Source organism: Jaculus jaculus, chromosome 10 (assembly GCF_020740685.1).
Source record: "Jaculus jaculus isolate mJacJac1 chromosome 10, mJacJac1.mat.Y.cur, whole genome shotgun sequence".
NCBI lineage: Eukaryota > Metazoa > Chordata > Mammalia > Rodentia > Dipodidae > Jaculus > Jaculus jaculus.
The window spans coordinates 83,755,151-83,772,302 of record NC_059111.1 but is presented as its reverse complement, the minus strand read 5'-3'; the positions used below and the strand labels follow the sequence as shown (position 1 = coordinate 83,772,302).

The 17,152-nt window shown below is 36.9% G+C and overlaps 1 protein-coding gene across 1 annotated transcript in view; it reads left to right on the top strand.

Annotated features, from left to right (window-relative positions):
• Slc13a1 (solute carrier family 13 member 1) overlaps positions 1-17,152 on the top strand; it is an 86,864-nt gene that overhangs the window by 55,086 nt on the left and 14,626 nt on the right. Inside the window, exons 8-10 of the mRNA XM_045159972.1 lie at positions 9,622-9,741; positions 13,771-13,869; positions 14,270-14,371. Of these exons, the coding sequence (XP_045015907.1) occupies positions 9,622-9,741; positions 13,771-13,869; positions 14,270-14,371 (321 nt within the window). The remainder of the gene's footprint in view (positions 1-9,621; positions 9,742-13,770; positions 13,870-14,269; positions 14,372-17,152) is intronic.

Below are 17,152 nucleotides of genomic sequence, written 5' to 3'. Positions count from 1 at the left end.
ATTTGTTTGAGAGAAAAAGGGAGAGAGTGAGAGAGAGAATGGGTGTGCCAGGGCCTTTAACCACTGCAACTGAACTCTGGACACATCTGCCACCTTATGCATCTGGCTTATGTGGATCCTGCAGAATTGAACAAGGGTTCTTTGGCTTTGCAGGTAAGCACCTTATCTACTAAACCATCTCTGCAGCCCTGTATTTGTTATTTTTATGAATGTATATCTGTCATGTAAGTTTCAACAGCAAATTTAGGAGCAAAGTTTTGACAGATATTTGAACCTATAAATGTAAGACTTCTGAAATTCATAGTGTTGAGAGAATATAATCCCATGTTTACCAAATTCAAGGTAAGAAATGAACTGATCTTTCTGAAAGCTAGACTTATATGCTTGATCAAGAAATCTCCAGAAAGATATTCCCTATCAATCTGCTCTTTATAGTCATTGTGATAATGTTCTTGACAAAATTCATTCTATTTCACCCTTACTAGTATCAGAAAACTCCTGTTTTTTATAATCATGGAAAATGCTAATAAAAATTAAAAATTAAAAAAAAACTCCTGGTTAGCTATATCCCTCCAGTAATATAGCTTCATACCAAATCCCTACTGAGTCTGCCTGAAGTTTCTGTGTTCCTGAAAAGTAGATAAACCACAGTTTTGGCTTTAATTTAGTTTTTCTCTTAACTCTATGAATTCATGTATCTACATATAGTAGCTGATTGAGAACTTTTAACAATTTAAACAACATTTTTCAATAACTGTCAGAATTAATTATCTAGTTGTCTTAATCATGGAAACCTTAAAAAATCCTTTAAAATTACTTAAAATGAAGCCGGGCGTGGTGGTACATACCTTTAATCCCAGCACTCAGGAGGCAGAGGGAGGAGGATCACCATGAGTTCAAGGCCACCCTAAGATTACATAGTGAATTCCAGGTCAGCCTGGGCCAGAGTGAGACCCTACCTCAAAAAACAAACAATAACAACAACAACAACAACAAATATATATATATATATATATATATATATATATATATATATATATATATATATATGAAAGAAAGAAAGAAAGAAAGAAAGAAAGAAAGAAAGAAAGAAAGAAAAATTTACTTAAAATGTAAAAACTTGAAATTTTGTGATTTTTGCCAGAAGGTTGCTAGCACAGTAAGAATTATATAGAAATGATGATTAAGAAAAAGTCAGAGTCCCATTTTGTTAGCAAAATCTGGTATAGAATAGGCACCTTACTTTAAAGATATAATTCATATCCTTAAATAAACTAGATGCCTATTAAACTTTTTTCTAAAAGCCTAATCTTGAAGATTTCAACAACCCAAAGCAACAACAGGACAGGGCACATTCAATTTCCCAGGAAAGATGTTAGAAGCTTTAAACTGTCCAAAACAGTATGTTCCTTCTTCCAAATGTTCAGAGCTAGAGAGATATTGCCACTTGCTTATGAATTCACTAACATAATATTATCTTTTTTATTGAAAATGCTTTCCACATTTTTGAACAATAACAATCATTTTGTACGATTTCATTTGCGATCTATTCTCATGCTGGAGGGTGTGTGAAACTTGACTTTTAAGAATTTCTTACCGCTAGTATTTAAAGAAAGGTGCTGTCTTACAAATGTGCTATGGGGTAAAAACAGACTGTATAATAAATTTTGAAATACCTATTGAGCTATATGTGATTTTGTTGGACAGATTTAGAGATAATAAATGGCTATTGTGTCCTTAAAGGCAGTGTCTATATAATATATGTGTATGTATTTTATTCTTTTTAAAATAATTTTACTTATTTGTTTGAGAGAATGAGAGAAAGAGAGAGAGAATGGGCGCACCAAAGCCTCCAGCCACTGCAAACAAACTCCAGATGCATGCACCCCTGTGCATCTGGTTTATGTGGGTCCTGGAGAGTCAAACCAGGATCCTTTGACTTTTTAGTAAAACACCTTAACTGCTAAGCCATCTCTTCAGCCCTATTTTATTCTTTTTTTACACAAGAAAACATGAGCAAATAATCCTGAGTAACCTAAAATATATTCAGTGTATGTAAAGAAAAACAATCAATCAATCAACCCACAAACATTCCTTGGGGGTTAGTGACATGCAATACACTGTCTTGAGGCCTACTAAAGAGTACAGAAAACACCTGAAAGAAGATTCTATCAGGCTGATATGGGAAGCATTAAAAATTGAAAAACATAGTATTTGTTTTAACAAGACATTTATTGAGCTCTTTCCAGATAATTTATATGCATAAATTTAATTTATAGTGTACATATATCCTTTAAATCTTTACTGTGGAGGTAATATATAATAGGGATTCAAAGACTAGGCTCTGGGGTTAAAAAAAAAAAGTCTGAGTTCAAACTCAAAGCTCTTCCATTCACCAGCTTTGTACCTTTGAACAAATTACTTATGCTCTTTAAGCCTGTTGTCTTTCCAGAAGTAGGAGGAATGTAAGATCGTCTTTCTTTGCCAGAGCTTCTCCATGTCGTATAAAACAAATGGCACTTAGAATAGTGGGCACAACTTCTGTATATGCTCAGTACACGCTGTTGTCTACTACTATGAGAGCCGAGAAAGCCGAGCTTTGATTAAGTAATTTGAGGACCAAGCCAAAGTCAGTCAGACTCCAACATGTTGGCTCCTTGAAAAGTTACTTCCAGAGAAAAATAACTGAGGGTATGACTTTAAAAGGGCTTTAGTTTTATGCAACAGAAAATTTGCTAGAGAGAATTTGTTCATGTGATTGAGGTAAACAGTATGTACATGAATGAGTACAGATAATTCACAAAAATCCCCGGGGTAAGATTCTTTTGCTTTTTTTTTTTTTTTTTTTTTTTTTTTAACGATAAAGGCCAGAGCAGTCTGTATGCTTTGCACAGTTCAGAGTAGCGGTGGGCACACTGGGGGACACTGAGAGCCTGAGGACAGGAAATGGAGTGTATTACCAATGGGAAGACAAGAGGTGATGGGTGATTTCTGGGTTGACTGAAGGATTTAGATTCAAGAGGCTGCGTACTCAGAGTTCACTATAATTACCTGTGAGCATTTTAAGGCAAGGAGGGATTAGGGCAACTCTGGTTATGTTTGGGCATATAGCAATGGTGCCTTGAACTTCTAGAAAAGGCATGTGAAGGGATATATCCACTGGAGAAATTAACAAATTTAATCTGGACACAATGACATAGCCTATTGCTGACCTCTTCACCTGGAAATCTCCAGCAGGTTTTTTGCAAGTGCATTCTTTGAGTTAATTATAAATTGATGGCCTATATTTATCAATAGAAGATTAATTTCTTAAGTATGGAAATGATCTCAGAGAGAAAAACATTAGAAGAATCCAAGCTTGAATAGACTCAGGAAATATTAGCAAGAAAAGTAAGGAAGGTCAATCAAAGTAGGAGGAGAATCAGACACATGTGAAATTTTAAAATCCAAAAGATGTCCATTTCCAAAATGAAGGATGAGTCAGTGATGCCAAAAGAGTATAGTCAAGTAGGAAGATGGCTGGGAAAGGCTTCTCCTCCATGTCCTAGGAATGGGGTGGGCTCACTCACATATCAGGCAGTGGGTACGTTCCAGACTGAACTGGATGGAGTGAGTATGTACAAGGGGAGATGGGCAAAAAGTGTGAAAGACTCAAGTTTGACAAAGACCAAGTAAAATCTGACTATAGGTAGCATGAGGGTTCTTCTAGAAGAGAGGTAAGAGATCAGCTTTGTTTTGCCTCAGAAGAAGGAAACTGAAGTCCTGGGAAAAGGTAGAGGGGAATGGAGAGAGTGAGGTAAGGGAGAGAAATCCTCAGTAAACACTGCTTGACATGAAGTGTGCCCAAGACACAAAGTACATGAAGTATTTACTCTTTTGGAAGTTGTCTAAACAATGGAATCATCTTTGTATCACAATGAATTCATGAAAGGAACTCTACTACCAGGGACAATTACTACTTTCACAATGGGGAAATTTCAAAGCATCAACATCATGTAACAAGTACAATAATTGTTAGCCAAACATCCACAGAAAGAAAGAATGGGAGATGGGGCTGGGGAGATGACTCAGTGGACACAGCACTGGTGCACACCTAATACCAGAGTTCAGATCCCTACACCCCACATAAAAAGCCAGTAACCCTAGCATATGTATCACAAGACAGTAATAGGGAGACACAGAGAAGAGAACTTCCTGGAAACTCATGTACCAGATGGTTTATAAATCAGAATGGTGAATAAGTAGAAACCCCGACTCAAACAAGGTAGAAGGTGAGAATCAACCTGAAAGTTACCTTTTGACTTCTACACCTATGCATGGCATTCTCTAGCCATCCTCCTTCTCTTCCCTCTACACACACACCAAAACGGGAAGAACACCATAAGTAAAATTCCATATCTGGCTTGTTATCAACATACATTATTCAGTTTCTGTTAACCTGTAGATATAGAAAGCAGGTTGGGAGAATGCTGTATGAACATGATTGCTCTCTGTCTTGATAAATACTAGCATTTTTAGATTATTGTTGATGATCAGAAACTGATTTGGTAAGTGAAACTATGGCCATGTGATGGCCTACTGTAGCCTAAAGTCATAGTAGACCAGGGATAGTATAAAGCAATGAGTTCACGCTGACCTGTCTTCAAAGCTCATCTGCCTCTGCTCCTCTCTTTGCTCACTAACGAGGAAGAAAGTATACTACACAATACTCACCTTCAACAATTACCATGATTTTCCCTTTGGAAATGAATGAGCACACCTAGTTTTTCAGAAATAATTTTCCTGGCAAACACATAGAAGAAATGTATATATCACAGAATTTGAATCAAACACTGGTTCAGATTTCAAGTCTGCCCTACCTTAGCTTCACTTTTATGAACAAGAATTTCATATTTTGTGAGATGTGGCAGAACTATAACATTATCAAAATGATTAAAAGACCTAGTACAGACAGATAGCTCTGCATAAATCCTGGCTTATAGTAACTTGGCCACAATGCTGTTGTTTATCTGTCTTGTCTAGTACTGCAGGAAATGTAATCCTGGTTCATGAATAACAAGCAGTCAACATTTTTAAACTTTTTCTTTAGAAAAGCCTTTGGAAGTACACAAATCCCAAACTGGAAAGTGGCTTTTATTCCCCGAAATAATTTACAGAGCCATTAATCACTAGGACTGTAATCAGTATGGACACCAGCTCATTATGATTTTTAATAACCAAATCCTGTAACAAGGTTGTAAATTTCCATAAGTACATCTATTCTTCTCAGGGCATTTCTGTGTATTTCATTGGTGTTACAATTGTTCATCTTTCGTCGTTGGTCATAAGAACTGCAATAACCTTGTAACTTCCTAATTTTCTGCATTTATGCACACATATACTATAGATCCAAACATGCCTGTTTTAGTACAATCATTTCTATATCTAATTTTAAATGCCCTTAACAGCCTAAAGGCTATATTGTAGTTTATAAGTCTCTCTCTCTCCCTCTCTCTCTCTCTCTCTCTCTCTCTCTCTCTACACACACACACACACACACACACACACGGAATTTTCAATTTTCAGCTGACAGCTAGAGTTGAAGACAGTCCTTTAATGAAAAGAAGTGGTGTTTCTTGTGTGTCTGTGTGTGGGATATGTATGGAGTCTGTGCTGTGTGAGCATGCATGGAGATTCAGAGGAGAAAATTCTTCCTTATTTCCTTGAGACAGAAGCTCTCACTGAACATGAAGGTCATGCCATTTCTTTACTTTTTCTTCAGTCAGATTGGTTGACCAGGGAGTCTCAGCAATCCTCCTGTCTCTATTCCCTTCCACACCATGGATACAGGCATGCACAGCCATACTCAACTTTTTATGAGGGTACTGGTAATTGAACATGGGTCCTCATGCTTGCAAAATAAACATTCTTATCTATACAACTCAAGAGGTAGTATTTTAAGCTAATAGTCCTCATAGATTTTACAAAATCACTGTTGACTTTACAACCTTAACCAATGTATGTAACTCAGTTTCTTGCCTGTGAAATGGAAATATGATGATGTCCTCAGGAGGGTTTCATTGGAACACAAGTGCTTAGCTCACTTGCTCATTTACGCACTGGTCTCTGATCTCGAAACCATAGGGGTCCCCACTGTGGACACACCAGTCTTCACAGTGAGATCTCCACAGAATCCCTCACTGACCACTCCAACTCCATGATTTAAAGTATCTTCTATGTGCTAATAACTACCAATATTGTATCTCTCTTACTTTCCTTCTCTCTCAATTCTAGATTTACGTATCTGCCTATCCTACATGATTCCTGGAAAACTAAAAGACATGGTCTGCCAGCATGCCCATGGGGTGCTCCTGACAAGCTGCCTTTGACTTGCCTGTTCTCTAGCCACTGCACCCCTCAGACTTCTCGAAGTCAACCTATGCTCCCTTTTCCCCGTTTCTCAGATTTTCATTCCATGTACATATAAAAATATTGCCTTCTCTTTATCATAACCACCACCAATGGAAAATCTTAATTCACACATAAACACTGTACATACGCATAGGGTGCCAGGTATTGCTTCACAAGCTAGATACATGGTGCGGCACTCAATTACACTAAACATCTCAAGCCTTTAACACTTCTTTATACTGAAGCACATAGAATCATTATTTTTAGCTTGTCATATTGTTATACAATGGAACACTATAGTTTATTGTTTATATCCAATTGTAGTTTAGCACCCACTGAACAAAGTTTCCCCATCATTTATACTATCCCCAGATTCTGAGAGCCACTATTCTTTTAGATTTTTTAATTTATTTATGAAAGAGAGAGAGAGAGAGAGAATGAGAATGGGCTCATCAGGGCCTCTAGCCACTTCAAATGAACTCCAGATGCATGCGCCACTACCTTGTGCATCTGGCTTATTTGGCTCCTAAGGAATCGAACCTTGGTCCTCTGGCTTTGCAAACAAGTGCTTTAACTGTGAACCCATTCCTCCAGTCCCCCTTTTTTTAAGAGCCAATGATCTACTTGCAAATTCTCTAAGTTATACTTTTTCAGATTCCACCCATGAGTATGACCATAATTTGTCTATCCATGCATGGCTTACTTAACTTAATATTTTGTCATGTGGGTTCATCTATTGGCAGGATGTCATCTTTTCTATGACTGAAGAGTATCTGATGTGAAGATATACCACATTTTCTTTATTCCTCACTTGATAGACATGAATGTGTTATAAACATGGAGGTGTGAACATTTCTTTGACATACTTTTTAATTTCCACTGAATATATAACCAGTAGTAAGATTCCTGGATATTATAGAACTTATATTTTAAAGTTTTTGGCACCCTCCATAATGTGTTTTGCAAGTTACATTCTAACCAAGAGTGTGCAAGGGTTCTATTTTTACCTCATCCTTGCCAACAGTTACCTTTTGTCTTTTCATTCTTGCTAATTATATATAACTTTAAATATCACATTCTCTTACTACACTATATAAAAGTTCTCCCTTTCCCAATCACTTCTCATTGAGTTATTGTTTTACTTTCTATTTTAATAGCAGCTTGCTCCCATGTTGCCTCTGTGTCTACATTAATGTAAATGTCACAGCATCCTGGACTCAACTCATCTCATTTGCCACGGTGTCCCCAGTTACCAGGAAAGTACCTGTCACTATCACACTTTCAGGCAGCATACCAAAAATACAGGTAGCTACCCCAAACATACTTCTTGTTAAAAGGATTTTTATCATATTCAAATTTCTCAACACAGTTTCTGGTAGAAAAGTTCAATGTTTACTTTAAGCATGTTTATAGTCATTTCATTTGCAAAATGTTGCTAGTGGGAGGGGGAAAGATTGTCACAGCAAAATTAATCCTTTATAGGCAATTATTCTGAATATTCAATCTAGGTATGTGTTAAGGCTTTGGCCATAAAGGCCACAGTCCTATGTGGTTGTTTCTGTACTTTCTCATTACTCAGGAGAAAACCTTAGCCATGCAAACTCTAACTTTTCAAGCTCCCAATTCTTCTAAAGGAATGATCACTATAGGCAAAAGTTCTGAAAAGCTCCTCTGCAGTCAGGCACAGTCTTGTGGTGCTCTCTCCAGAGGGTATGGCCAGTGAAGCAATCAGACTTAAGAAATGGGCTATAGATGGTGAGAAGTGAAATGAGGCTTGGGGGCGTTGCTCTGAACTTGTTCTGCACTGTGTCCAAGTGTGTATGGTACATTGGACAGAATCACAAGTCTCATAAAGAGATGAAAAATTCAGCTTACATCTATCCTCATGTGTTTTATTTTCCAACTAATGACGATAGTTACTTTTCAAAAATGATCAAGTTTAATAGAATCTCATGGACATTACAAAATATTTTTTCCATTCATCTGATCCCATATTTTTAGTTATTAATATTATCATTTGCCATTTTTAAACTGTATAAATAGGTAAACTAATCCTTGAATTTCTTCAAGGTAGAGAAAAATTATCATCAGGCTGACAAGGCTAACTTTAGGGCCCAGGATTTAGTAACTTTTACTGAGATTTATTTTTGTTTATTTATTAGAGACAGAGAGAGGGGGAGAGAGACAAATGGAGATGGAATGGGCACGCCAGGACCTCTAGCCACTGCAAATGAAACCCAGATGCATGCGCCACCATATGCATCTGGCTTATATGGGACCTGGGTCCTTAGGCTGTGCAGGCATGCACCTTGAATCCTAAGCCATCTGTCCAGCCCAAGAATTAGTAACTTTTTTTAAGCTCAACACAAATTACAGATAAGTTTACAAACTTAGAGTTTTGAGCTTCTAATATGATTTTAATCTTAGTGTCACATTGAAACTATCTTAAAGGAGAAGAATTTAAGGTATGTAAATTCATCTCATATATGTAATATGGAACATTTCATTTATTTATATGACTTTTTAAAGACATGATCTCACTATATAACATAGACCAGTATGCACTGGAACTCAGGACAGTTTTTCCTCAGCCTCTCAAATGTTAGGATTATAAGCATGCCCTCCATGCCTGCTTATATGATCTTTCTCTTTTTATATCTTCATTTATTTATTTGTAAGGGGAATAGTTGTGCCAGCACCCCCAGCCTTGGTAAACAAGCTCCAGATGCATGCAGCACTATGCATATAGCTGGGGAATTAAACCCAGGTCATTAGGCTTTGCAGGCAAGTGCCTTGACCACCGAGTCATCTCTCCAGCCTGCACAATCTTTCTTAAGCTACAAATTACAAGGTGTAATTTAAATAGAACACGAATTACAAAGCTATATTTCTGTAACTTTTCCATGCATATTATTTCTTGTGCATTGAATGAACATCTGGTGCAGTGCCAGGTTTCTCACAGGTACTTCCTTAGAAATTGGATACGAGGGACAAAACATAAAATCTAGCCATTATCACTTCTGTAGGATGCAGTAATAATTATGTACTTACAGTGTCAAAATAGAAGACAAGGAGTAATCCTAGTTAGTCTATGTACCTATGAGTGTATCTCAGGACTACTTTCTTGTCCAGAAGCACAGGAGAGAAGGTGTGGAGTGCTCTCCCCAGGGACCATCTGCACGGATGTTAAGTGCCCCTCCTCCCTAAGCATGTCTCCCTGTTTTCACACAGACGTTACCCTGATTGTCGTTGCCTCAACTTTGGATCTTGGTTTTTGTTTTCCTTCCCGTTGGCTATTATTCTTCTCTTCTTGTCCTGGATCTGGCTTCAGTGGCTTTTCCTAGGATTCAAGTAAGTCAACATTTCATGTTTGCGTGATTAATAAAGTTCTCCCTGTTCTACATTCTCATTTCTGTATTCAGCGCTCTCCTCCTAGGCCTCGCGTGCAGGGGCTCAGGTTACTCTGACCCACAAAGCATGAAAACATTTTAAGAACAAACTAGAATCTCCTGGTGGCACTGGAAAAGAGTCTATAAAATGTCAATCCATCCAGGTCCCTTTGGAATCCTAAACCAATAAGGTGGTAGTGGGTCAATAGGGCACAAGGAACTGATCAGTGTGTTGTTTTCCTGTCCAACTATCAGAGCAGAGTTGTTAGAATTTTGCCCCTCCCCTTGATTCCAGGTGGAGATATCTCTCTTTGGATTATCAAGTTACTTTCAACTATGACAGGCAGGATTTCATGCTCACACTAGCTATGAAATTGGTAAACACCTTTGGAATGTAGACTAAACTAAAGATCTGAGAATGTTCTCTGTGAAATGGGAAGGGGTGGCAAAACACTGTGGCCTCTAACAAGATAGGTGAATGATCTTTACACACACACTCTGCACATTCCCAGTTCCAGTATCTTCCACTGTAAACAAAAGAATTTACCCATAAGGTTGGTAAGATCACTTCTTACACTATCGTGTCAACATATGTGGTCCAACTTGAACACAGAAACTAAAGTGAAATGCTGATTAATAAAAACTACTGTTAAATTATGTATTCAAAGAACATCTCAGCCAGGCATGGTGATGCACGCCTTTAATCCCAGCACTGGGGAGGCAGAGGTAGGAGGATCACTGTGAGCTTGAGGCCACCCTAAGACTTCGTAGTGAATTCATTCCAGATCAGCCTGGGCTGGAAAGAGACCCTATCTTGAAAAACTAAAAAAAGAAGAAAAAAATCAAAATCAAAGAACATTTCAATTAGTACTTTGGCTAGGATGAGGTTAGTAGTTTATAAGGCACTGGTTAGGTATATGAATTAGATGACATTGAGCACTAAAAATTATGAAGGGCTGGCTCCCATTGAAAATCTAAAATGTGATTTGTATTTTCAGTTCATTCAGTAATACTTTGAAAGGAAAGTACAAATGGCTCTAGAGCAAATCTTGGACTATTTTTTTTTACTGAATATTAAATACTTGAAATTTATACTTTTATGTAAATAACTTCAAGAACCTGTGAATAAAATAGCACATTTTCACCAAGACATTAGGGCTGAATTAATCCATTTGTACTACATTTACAAAGCCTAACATCATAGTAAGGGTAATATCTTGCCCCATGGCCATATGTTCCAAGCCTGGTAAAGTAAGGACTGACTCTTTCCCTCTCAATTTTTTCTTCCTGATTTTCTCCAGAACTGTCCAATTGTGTTAGTAGGGGGAAGGTATTCTGATGGTTAAAAAGAAATATTCTATCCAGATTGTGGGAGCAGCGTGTGGCAGTGCTCCTGCTGAAGCAAATGTGTGGAATGTCACTGACTTCAGCAGGTGGCCTTCAATCCTACAGGCCAGCTGCGTACTAAATGCCCCTCCCAGGAAATCCAATTCTAGCCCTTGTGGGCTGATTCAACTGTGCAGGTAGCCAAGGATGGAAACACGGGACAGCAATCCCAAGTCAATGCAGGCTGTATCCACTCACTAGTCCACAGTTTTGTTCATTCCTTACTTCTACACATAAAAATTGTGTAACATATGTAAACAACCATAGTCATTTCAAATATATACATATACATATATATATATATACATTATATATACATGTATATATACATATATATATATACATGTATATATGACACGATAATGTCAGAAGTGATCTTACCAACCTTATGGGTAAATTCTTTTGTTTACATTTTGTTTACATTTCAAATATATACATATACATATATATATGTGTGTGTGTGTGTGTGTGTGTGTGTGTGTATAAAATCTTACCATTTAGAAAGGAAAAATTAAAAAGATAAAGGCAGACATCCTGAAATGTGTTCTCAATGAAGGGGTTTAAAAACATGAAGCAATTGCATGCAGTAGAGAAAGTTCATAAATCATCATCATTGGCATGTTTAAAATGTCTTCTTGCTGCCCACCATGGGTTAGACTGCACAGTTCCATGTTCTAGATAATTTTTCAGTGTCCTTTTCAGCCTGCCAGGGTATTCACCCCCAGAAGTTCAGATTGACAAACAGAAATTATCAGCCACTCCCCCGACAGGCTGTGATACATTGTGATTAGCGTGCTGGCTGTTCAGAGTTAGCTCACCCATTATAAATGACCCCAACATGCCTGGCGAGAGCAGCTCATCTGTCAGCGCCTCCAAGCATTTGTTCGTGGAGAGGTTGATGTGCTGTCATGTGCTTCCTCAGTTCCTTTGTGAAAGCATTAACCTTCATTTGCAGCAAATCCAATCTGATTGGACTTAACCATTCATTGCCTGTGACCAAAGTGACAAAATAGGCATTCTGTTCACAGGGTGTAAAATGGTTTCTAAGGGGATCTAATATTTTTCTTAGACTATACTTTTCTCTTCTGCAGGTAGTTCTTAGGGTGCAAAATTTATGTGGTGATTAGGGATAATTTTTTTTTCTTTTTTTTTTAATGGGAAAGAGAAAGAGAGAGAGAGAGAGAATGGGCACGCCAGGGCCTCCAGCCACTGCAAACGAACTCCAGACGCATGCGCCCCCTTGTGCATCTCGCTAATATGGGTCTTGGAGAATTGAGCCTTGAATCGGGGTCCTTAGGCTTCACAGGCAGGCGCTTAACCACTAAGCCATCTCTCCAGCCCGTGGGATAAATTTTTGAGACCAGCATGACTCAGTAATTTAACTGGGGCTATAGTTTAATTATCCCTTCTCTGGTCATAAGTGTAACACTATCCATCCAGTTATGTTAGAAGTAATTGTGCATGCATAAATATCTAGGAATGGATGGTTTAAAATTTGATAAAATTCTGTTTCTTCCAAGAGAATCACAGTCTGAACAAGGTTTTATAGGAGAATTGTATTAAATAATTTAAAAGAAAGCATAAAATGTGTGTTTCTTGGTAACTGCCTTCTTACCATTCCAGACTTCCTTCATACTATCTTGTACTGTATGTATGATTATTGCAGCAATTTTGCATAAAACTTTCCATTTTTCTACTCATATATATATATGGAGAGAGAGAGAGAGAGAGAGCTACTCATAAACATTTCAAGGATAATCCATAAGAATATAGCCACTTCCCACCTGTTTCTTGGAAGTTTTTAAAGATTACCTGTAGAGCAATACATACCAAAAACTGTTCAAAGTTTATAAGATCTTGGACTTTGAGATTAAAAAAAAAATTAGACAGGGAAAGATGCCACTAAAGAAGCAGCTGAAAGCAAGAAAGAGTGTCAGTTACTACAGAAAACAAATAAATGTTATCTACCAACTCTGTCCTTTTAGGGATTAGTGAAGGAGTAATTTACAGGAGAAATGTGGTAGATGTTAGTTTTGCTTCGGAGGGCAGACTCAGTTGGACTTAAGCTAACATCTTCATAGAAACAGATGGATCTGACAACTGTCTTATTAATTTTCCAAAGTTCCTATTGAGTGGATGAGTTGAGTATTTACTATATATGCCAATGTTAAGCCATACTATACTAAATAAAACATCTATGATACTGTGAGAATGTATCTAACTGGTGGCATACAATTTATATGGGTATACTTACGAGCAAACAAGATGCACAATAAATATATTTTAAATCTAATAAATATATGGAGAGGGAGAATATTTTAGTAGCACAAAAGGCTTGGGAAGGAAGAGATGGCAAGAAAATGTCATGGACAATGCAGCGAAACTTGCGCATTAAAAAGTGAACAAGTGAGACAAAAACAGGAAATAAGGAAAAGATATTAAAAGAATGAGAGAGAGACTGAGATATAATATCAGCACAATGCACAGATTCATGTAGTACAGAGGGAGTAACATTTTACAAAGCTTTCATAAGAAATTGCTTCCATTAAGGTGGCTTGTGGTAAAACAAAGCTGTGCTTAACTATAAGGTTTTATTTTTTTCCAGTTTTAAGGAGATGTTCAAATGTGGCAAAACCAAAACAGTTAAAGAAAAAGCATGTGCTGATGTGATTAAGCAAGAATATGAAAAATTGGGGCCAATGAGGTAAGACACATACACACACACACACACACACACACACAACATACACTTGCACAGAAACATGTTGCATTTATTTATTTCAAGGCAAATAAGCACATAATTATCAGTAAGGTATTTATATCACTTGAAGAATATCATATAATTGGCTAAGTTTTGGGAATGACTCAATGTGACAAAAAACATACTACTATCCCCCTAAAATTTGCCAGTCAGAATAATAAGAAACTGAGAGAACTCAAGAAGGAAAATAGATCTTTTTCTAAGTGCATTCATGCTCTTGAAATAGAGATATTCAGGTCCCTCAGTGACTAATGCTCTGTTAAGATTTCTCATGGCAATACTTCAGCATTGTTGCAAATGTCATAAGAAAATAAGGAATGACAGTAATATGATTTTTCCCCAGGTATCAAGAAATTGTGACTTTGGTCATCTTCATTACAATGGCCTTGCTATGGTTCAGCAGGGATCCTGGGTTTATTCCTGGTTGGACTCAACTTTTTTCAGAGTAAGTATTTTATGTAATGTTTGTAGGCCTTCCTGCTTTCTGTCCTAACCACTTCCTATAACTTTGAAAAAAAAAAAAAAAAACATGCACAGGAATATTTTCATCATTTCTTTGAAAATGTGTTTATAGTTCTTATCTTTTTAGGACAAAGAAAATGTACGAGGAATTATTGTAAATGAAGACCACAGAAAGCTAGGAAGAGGATCCTGCCACCAAAAACTAGGTCCCATTAGATACTGCCATAGCTAGCCTGACAATATTGGAAATGAAAGTCCAGCTGTATGGTAATGGAAAGTACAGATGCTGGAGCCACACTGCTGGGGTTCCAGTCTTGGCTCTTGTGGTTACTGTAGGCAAGTCAGTGAGCTCTTCCTTCTTGATCTGAAATAGGTACTAATAGTAGAGGTGATAGCAGCATTGCATAGTGCTATCCTTTACCTAGAAAAGTGATACGTACACATTGATTAGGTAAAATAAATTCCACATGATGCCCCTGAATAGTCTGATCCATCTGTGATCATATTCTCTGATTTTTACCATTTCCTACTTACACAGAAAATTATTTTGGGGGTCCAATATTTTCTTTCTCTCCATTTACATATGTTTTATTGAACAGTTCACTACAAAATCAGGATAACTTCATGGATAAAGAAAGCCTCGATAAGTAATAAGGATGAGTTTAGAGCAGATGCTGAAAGCCAGTCACAGTTATTTTAACTATCAGTTTTATGGACAGTAGCAGCCATTGCTGAGCCGTGTGAAGCGAGGAGGAAGATCATGGCACACTTTTCTAAATTAAGGACCACTCTACATGTCAATTTAATTGGCTTTTAAGATTTGTGTTTCCAGTCATCTTTCACTGATGAAATCTAATGCCTACATCCATATTTTTGTTTCTGTTATTGTTTGTTTGCTTTTCTTTAGATGTAGGGTTTCACTCTCAGGCTGACCCGTAATTCACTATGTAGTCTCAGGGTGGTCTTGAATTAATGGTGATCTTCCTACCTCTGCCTCTCAAGTACTGGGATTAAAGGCATGTGCCACCATGCCTGGCTCTAAATCCAGATTTTTAAACTTGGATTTTTTGTTTTAGCAAGAATCTACATAATTTGGGGGCAGAAATTTAAAAAAAATGATTTATATGCATACTGGCCACATGGAATATAGAGCTCTTCCTTCCCTCAAGTGAAACTTTCTGGTTTTATAGACATTGTCACTATTGTTTTTACAGATGAAAAGAGGCAGCTTTTCATGATCCAGCAGTGCAGTAAGGCAACAGTTCTAAAAGATCAGCCTCAGCCTTTAGTTTCCTTCAGGCATAAAGCATTCCATTTTGAGAGTTCTAAACAAAAGAATCATCTATTTATTCAAAGCAAGCCATTGTTTAACAGTACACAAATACTTTGTGCTTTTTCTAGTAAAATCTAAACCAAAATAAAAAAAAAAAAAATCATCCCACCTTCCTTTAAAATCTGTCTCTGTAAACACGACTGTGTGAAGAACTAAATGGAATCAAACAATGGCTAATAAAAAACAAGCCACTCTCCAAATACGAAATTCAAAATGATCAGCATAGAATATTTATTCTTTCTGGAAGAATAATGTAATTCAGGAGATGCTTTGTTTGCAGCAGGAAATTGGGATATTTGTTATGGCAGGTGTGACTGTCCCCTAGCATTATAAGAGATAGCAGTAGACCGGGAACAATAGTCTGAGAGGGGCTGGGTCTTCAAAACGCAAATTAAATGGGTGAACCCAAAGCAAATAAAATTTGTGCAGGCTTAATATCTAATAGCACTGAGATCCTAATCCATATGGAACTGATACTCAAAGCCATAATGAAATTATACTAGTTCATAAAGACTTATGAACTATTTTTTCAACATTTATGCCTTGATTTGTTAAAAGCATATAATCTATAAAAATATATGTATGATATACAGGTTGTCATCATTTAGAATTTCTAAAGCTAGAGTGATATAGTAAGATTTATGGCTACCTCCTAATGTTTCCATTCCATCTGTTTGAATCTGGATTGAGTTCAATGTGTCTCTTCATATAAAACAAAATCCAGTTACATGGTGCCTGGCCCAGTTTGGCAAAATCTCATCCAAAAAATTAATAATAAATAAATAAATTAAATTAAATAACATGGAAACAGTGCAGTTATACCAGTCAAGTTTGTAGAATGATTTATGTTGTGGTAGGTTTTTAGTCAACAATTAAATAAAGTCTCTCTTTAAAGAAGATATACTGCTTTCAAAACTGTTAGATTGAGAAATGTAATTTATTTCCCTGGTTGTTTGGATTCATTCAAATAAGTTTCAAAAGTAGAGACATTTATATTAAAAATGAGTATTACTGAGTTATACGATGTGAAAGTCATCCTTAGGGTGAACATATTTTTCATTCTACAAAAATGCACTTAGTTGATATTGCTGACTTTGAAAGCCATATTCTAATTATTCATGCTGCACTTACTTGTATCCAATCTCCAGGTGCTTCTTAACTGCTGAAGCTTCTGGGAACCTATCTTTTTGCTGGAATGATATGGCAGTTCTTAGCCCCCATCTGTTCCTGAATCATTCTTAATTTGTACAGCAATCATTTATGAGCATCTCAGAAGCCATTTCAATAATTAATAATCTTGACTAAGTTTTACAGAGTCCAAAGTATTACCTGAGTTGGTTTTATGTGTATGGTATGGCAAGGACTTATACCTGTAGAAGCAGCTGCTTCATCTTAGAAAACAAACCAATCTGTTTCCACAGTTCACAGAAC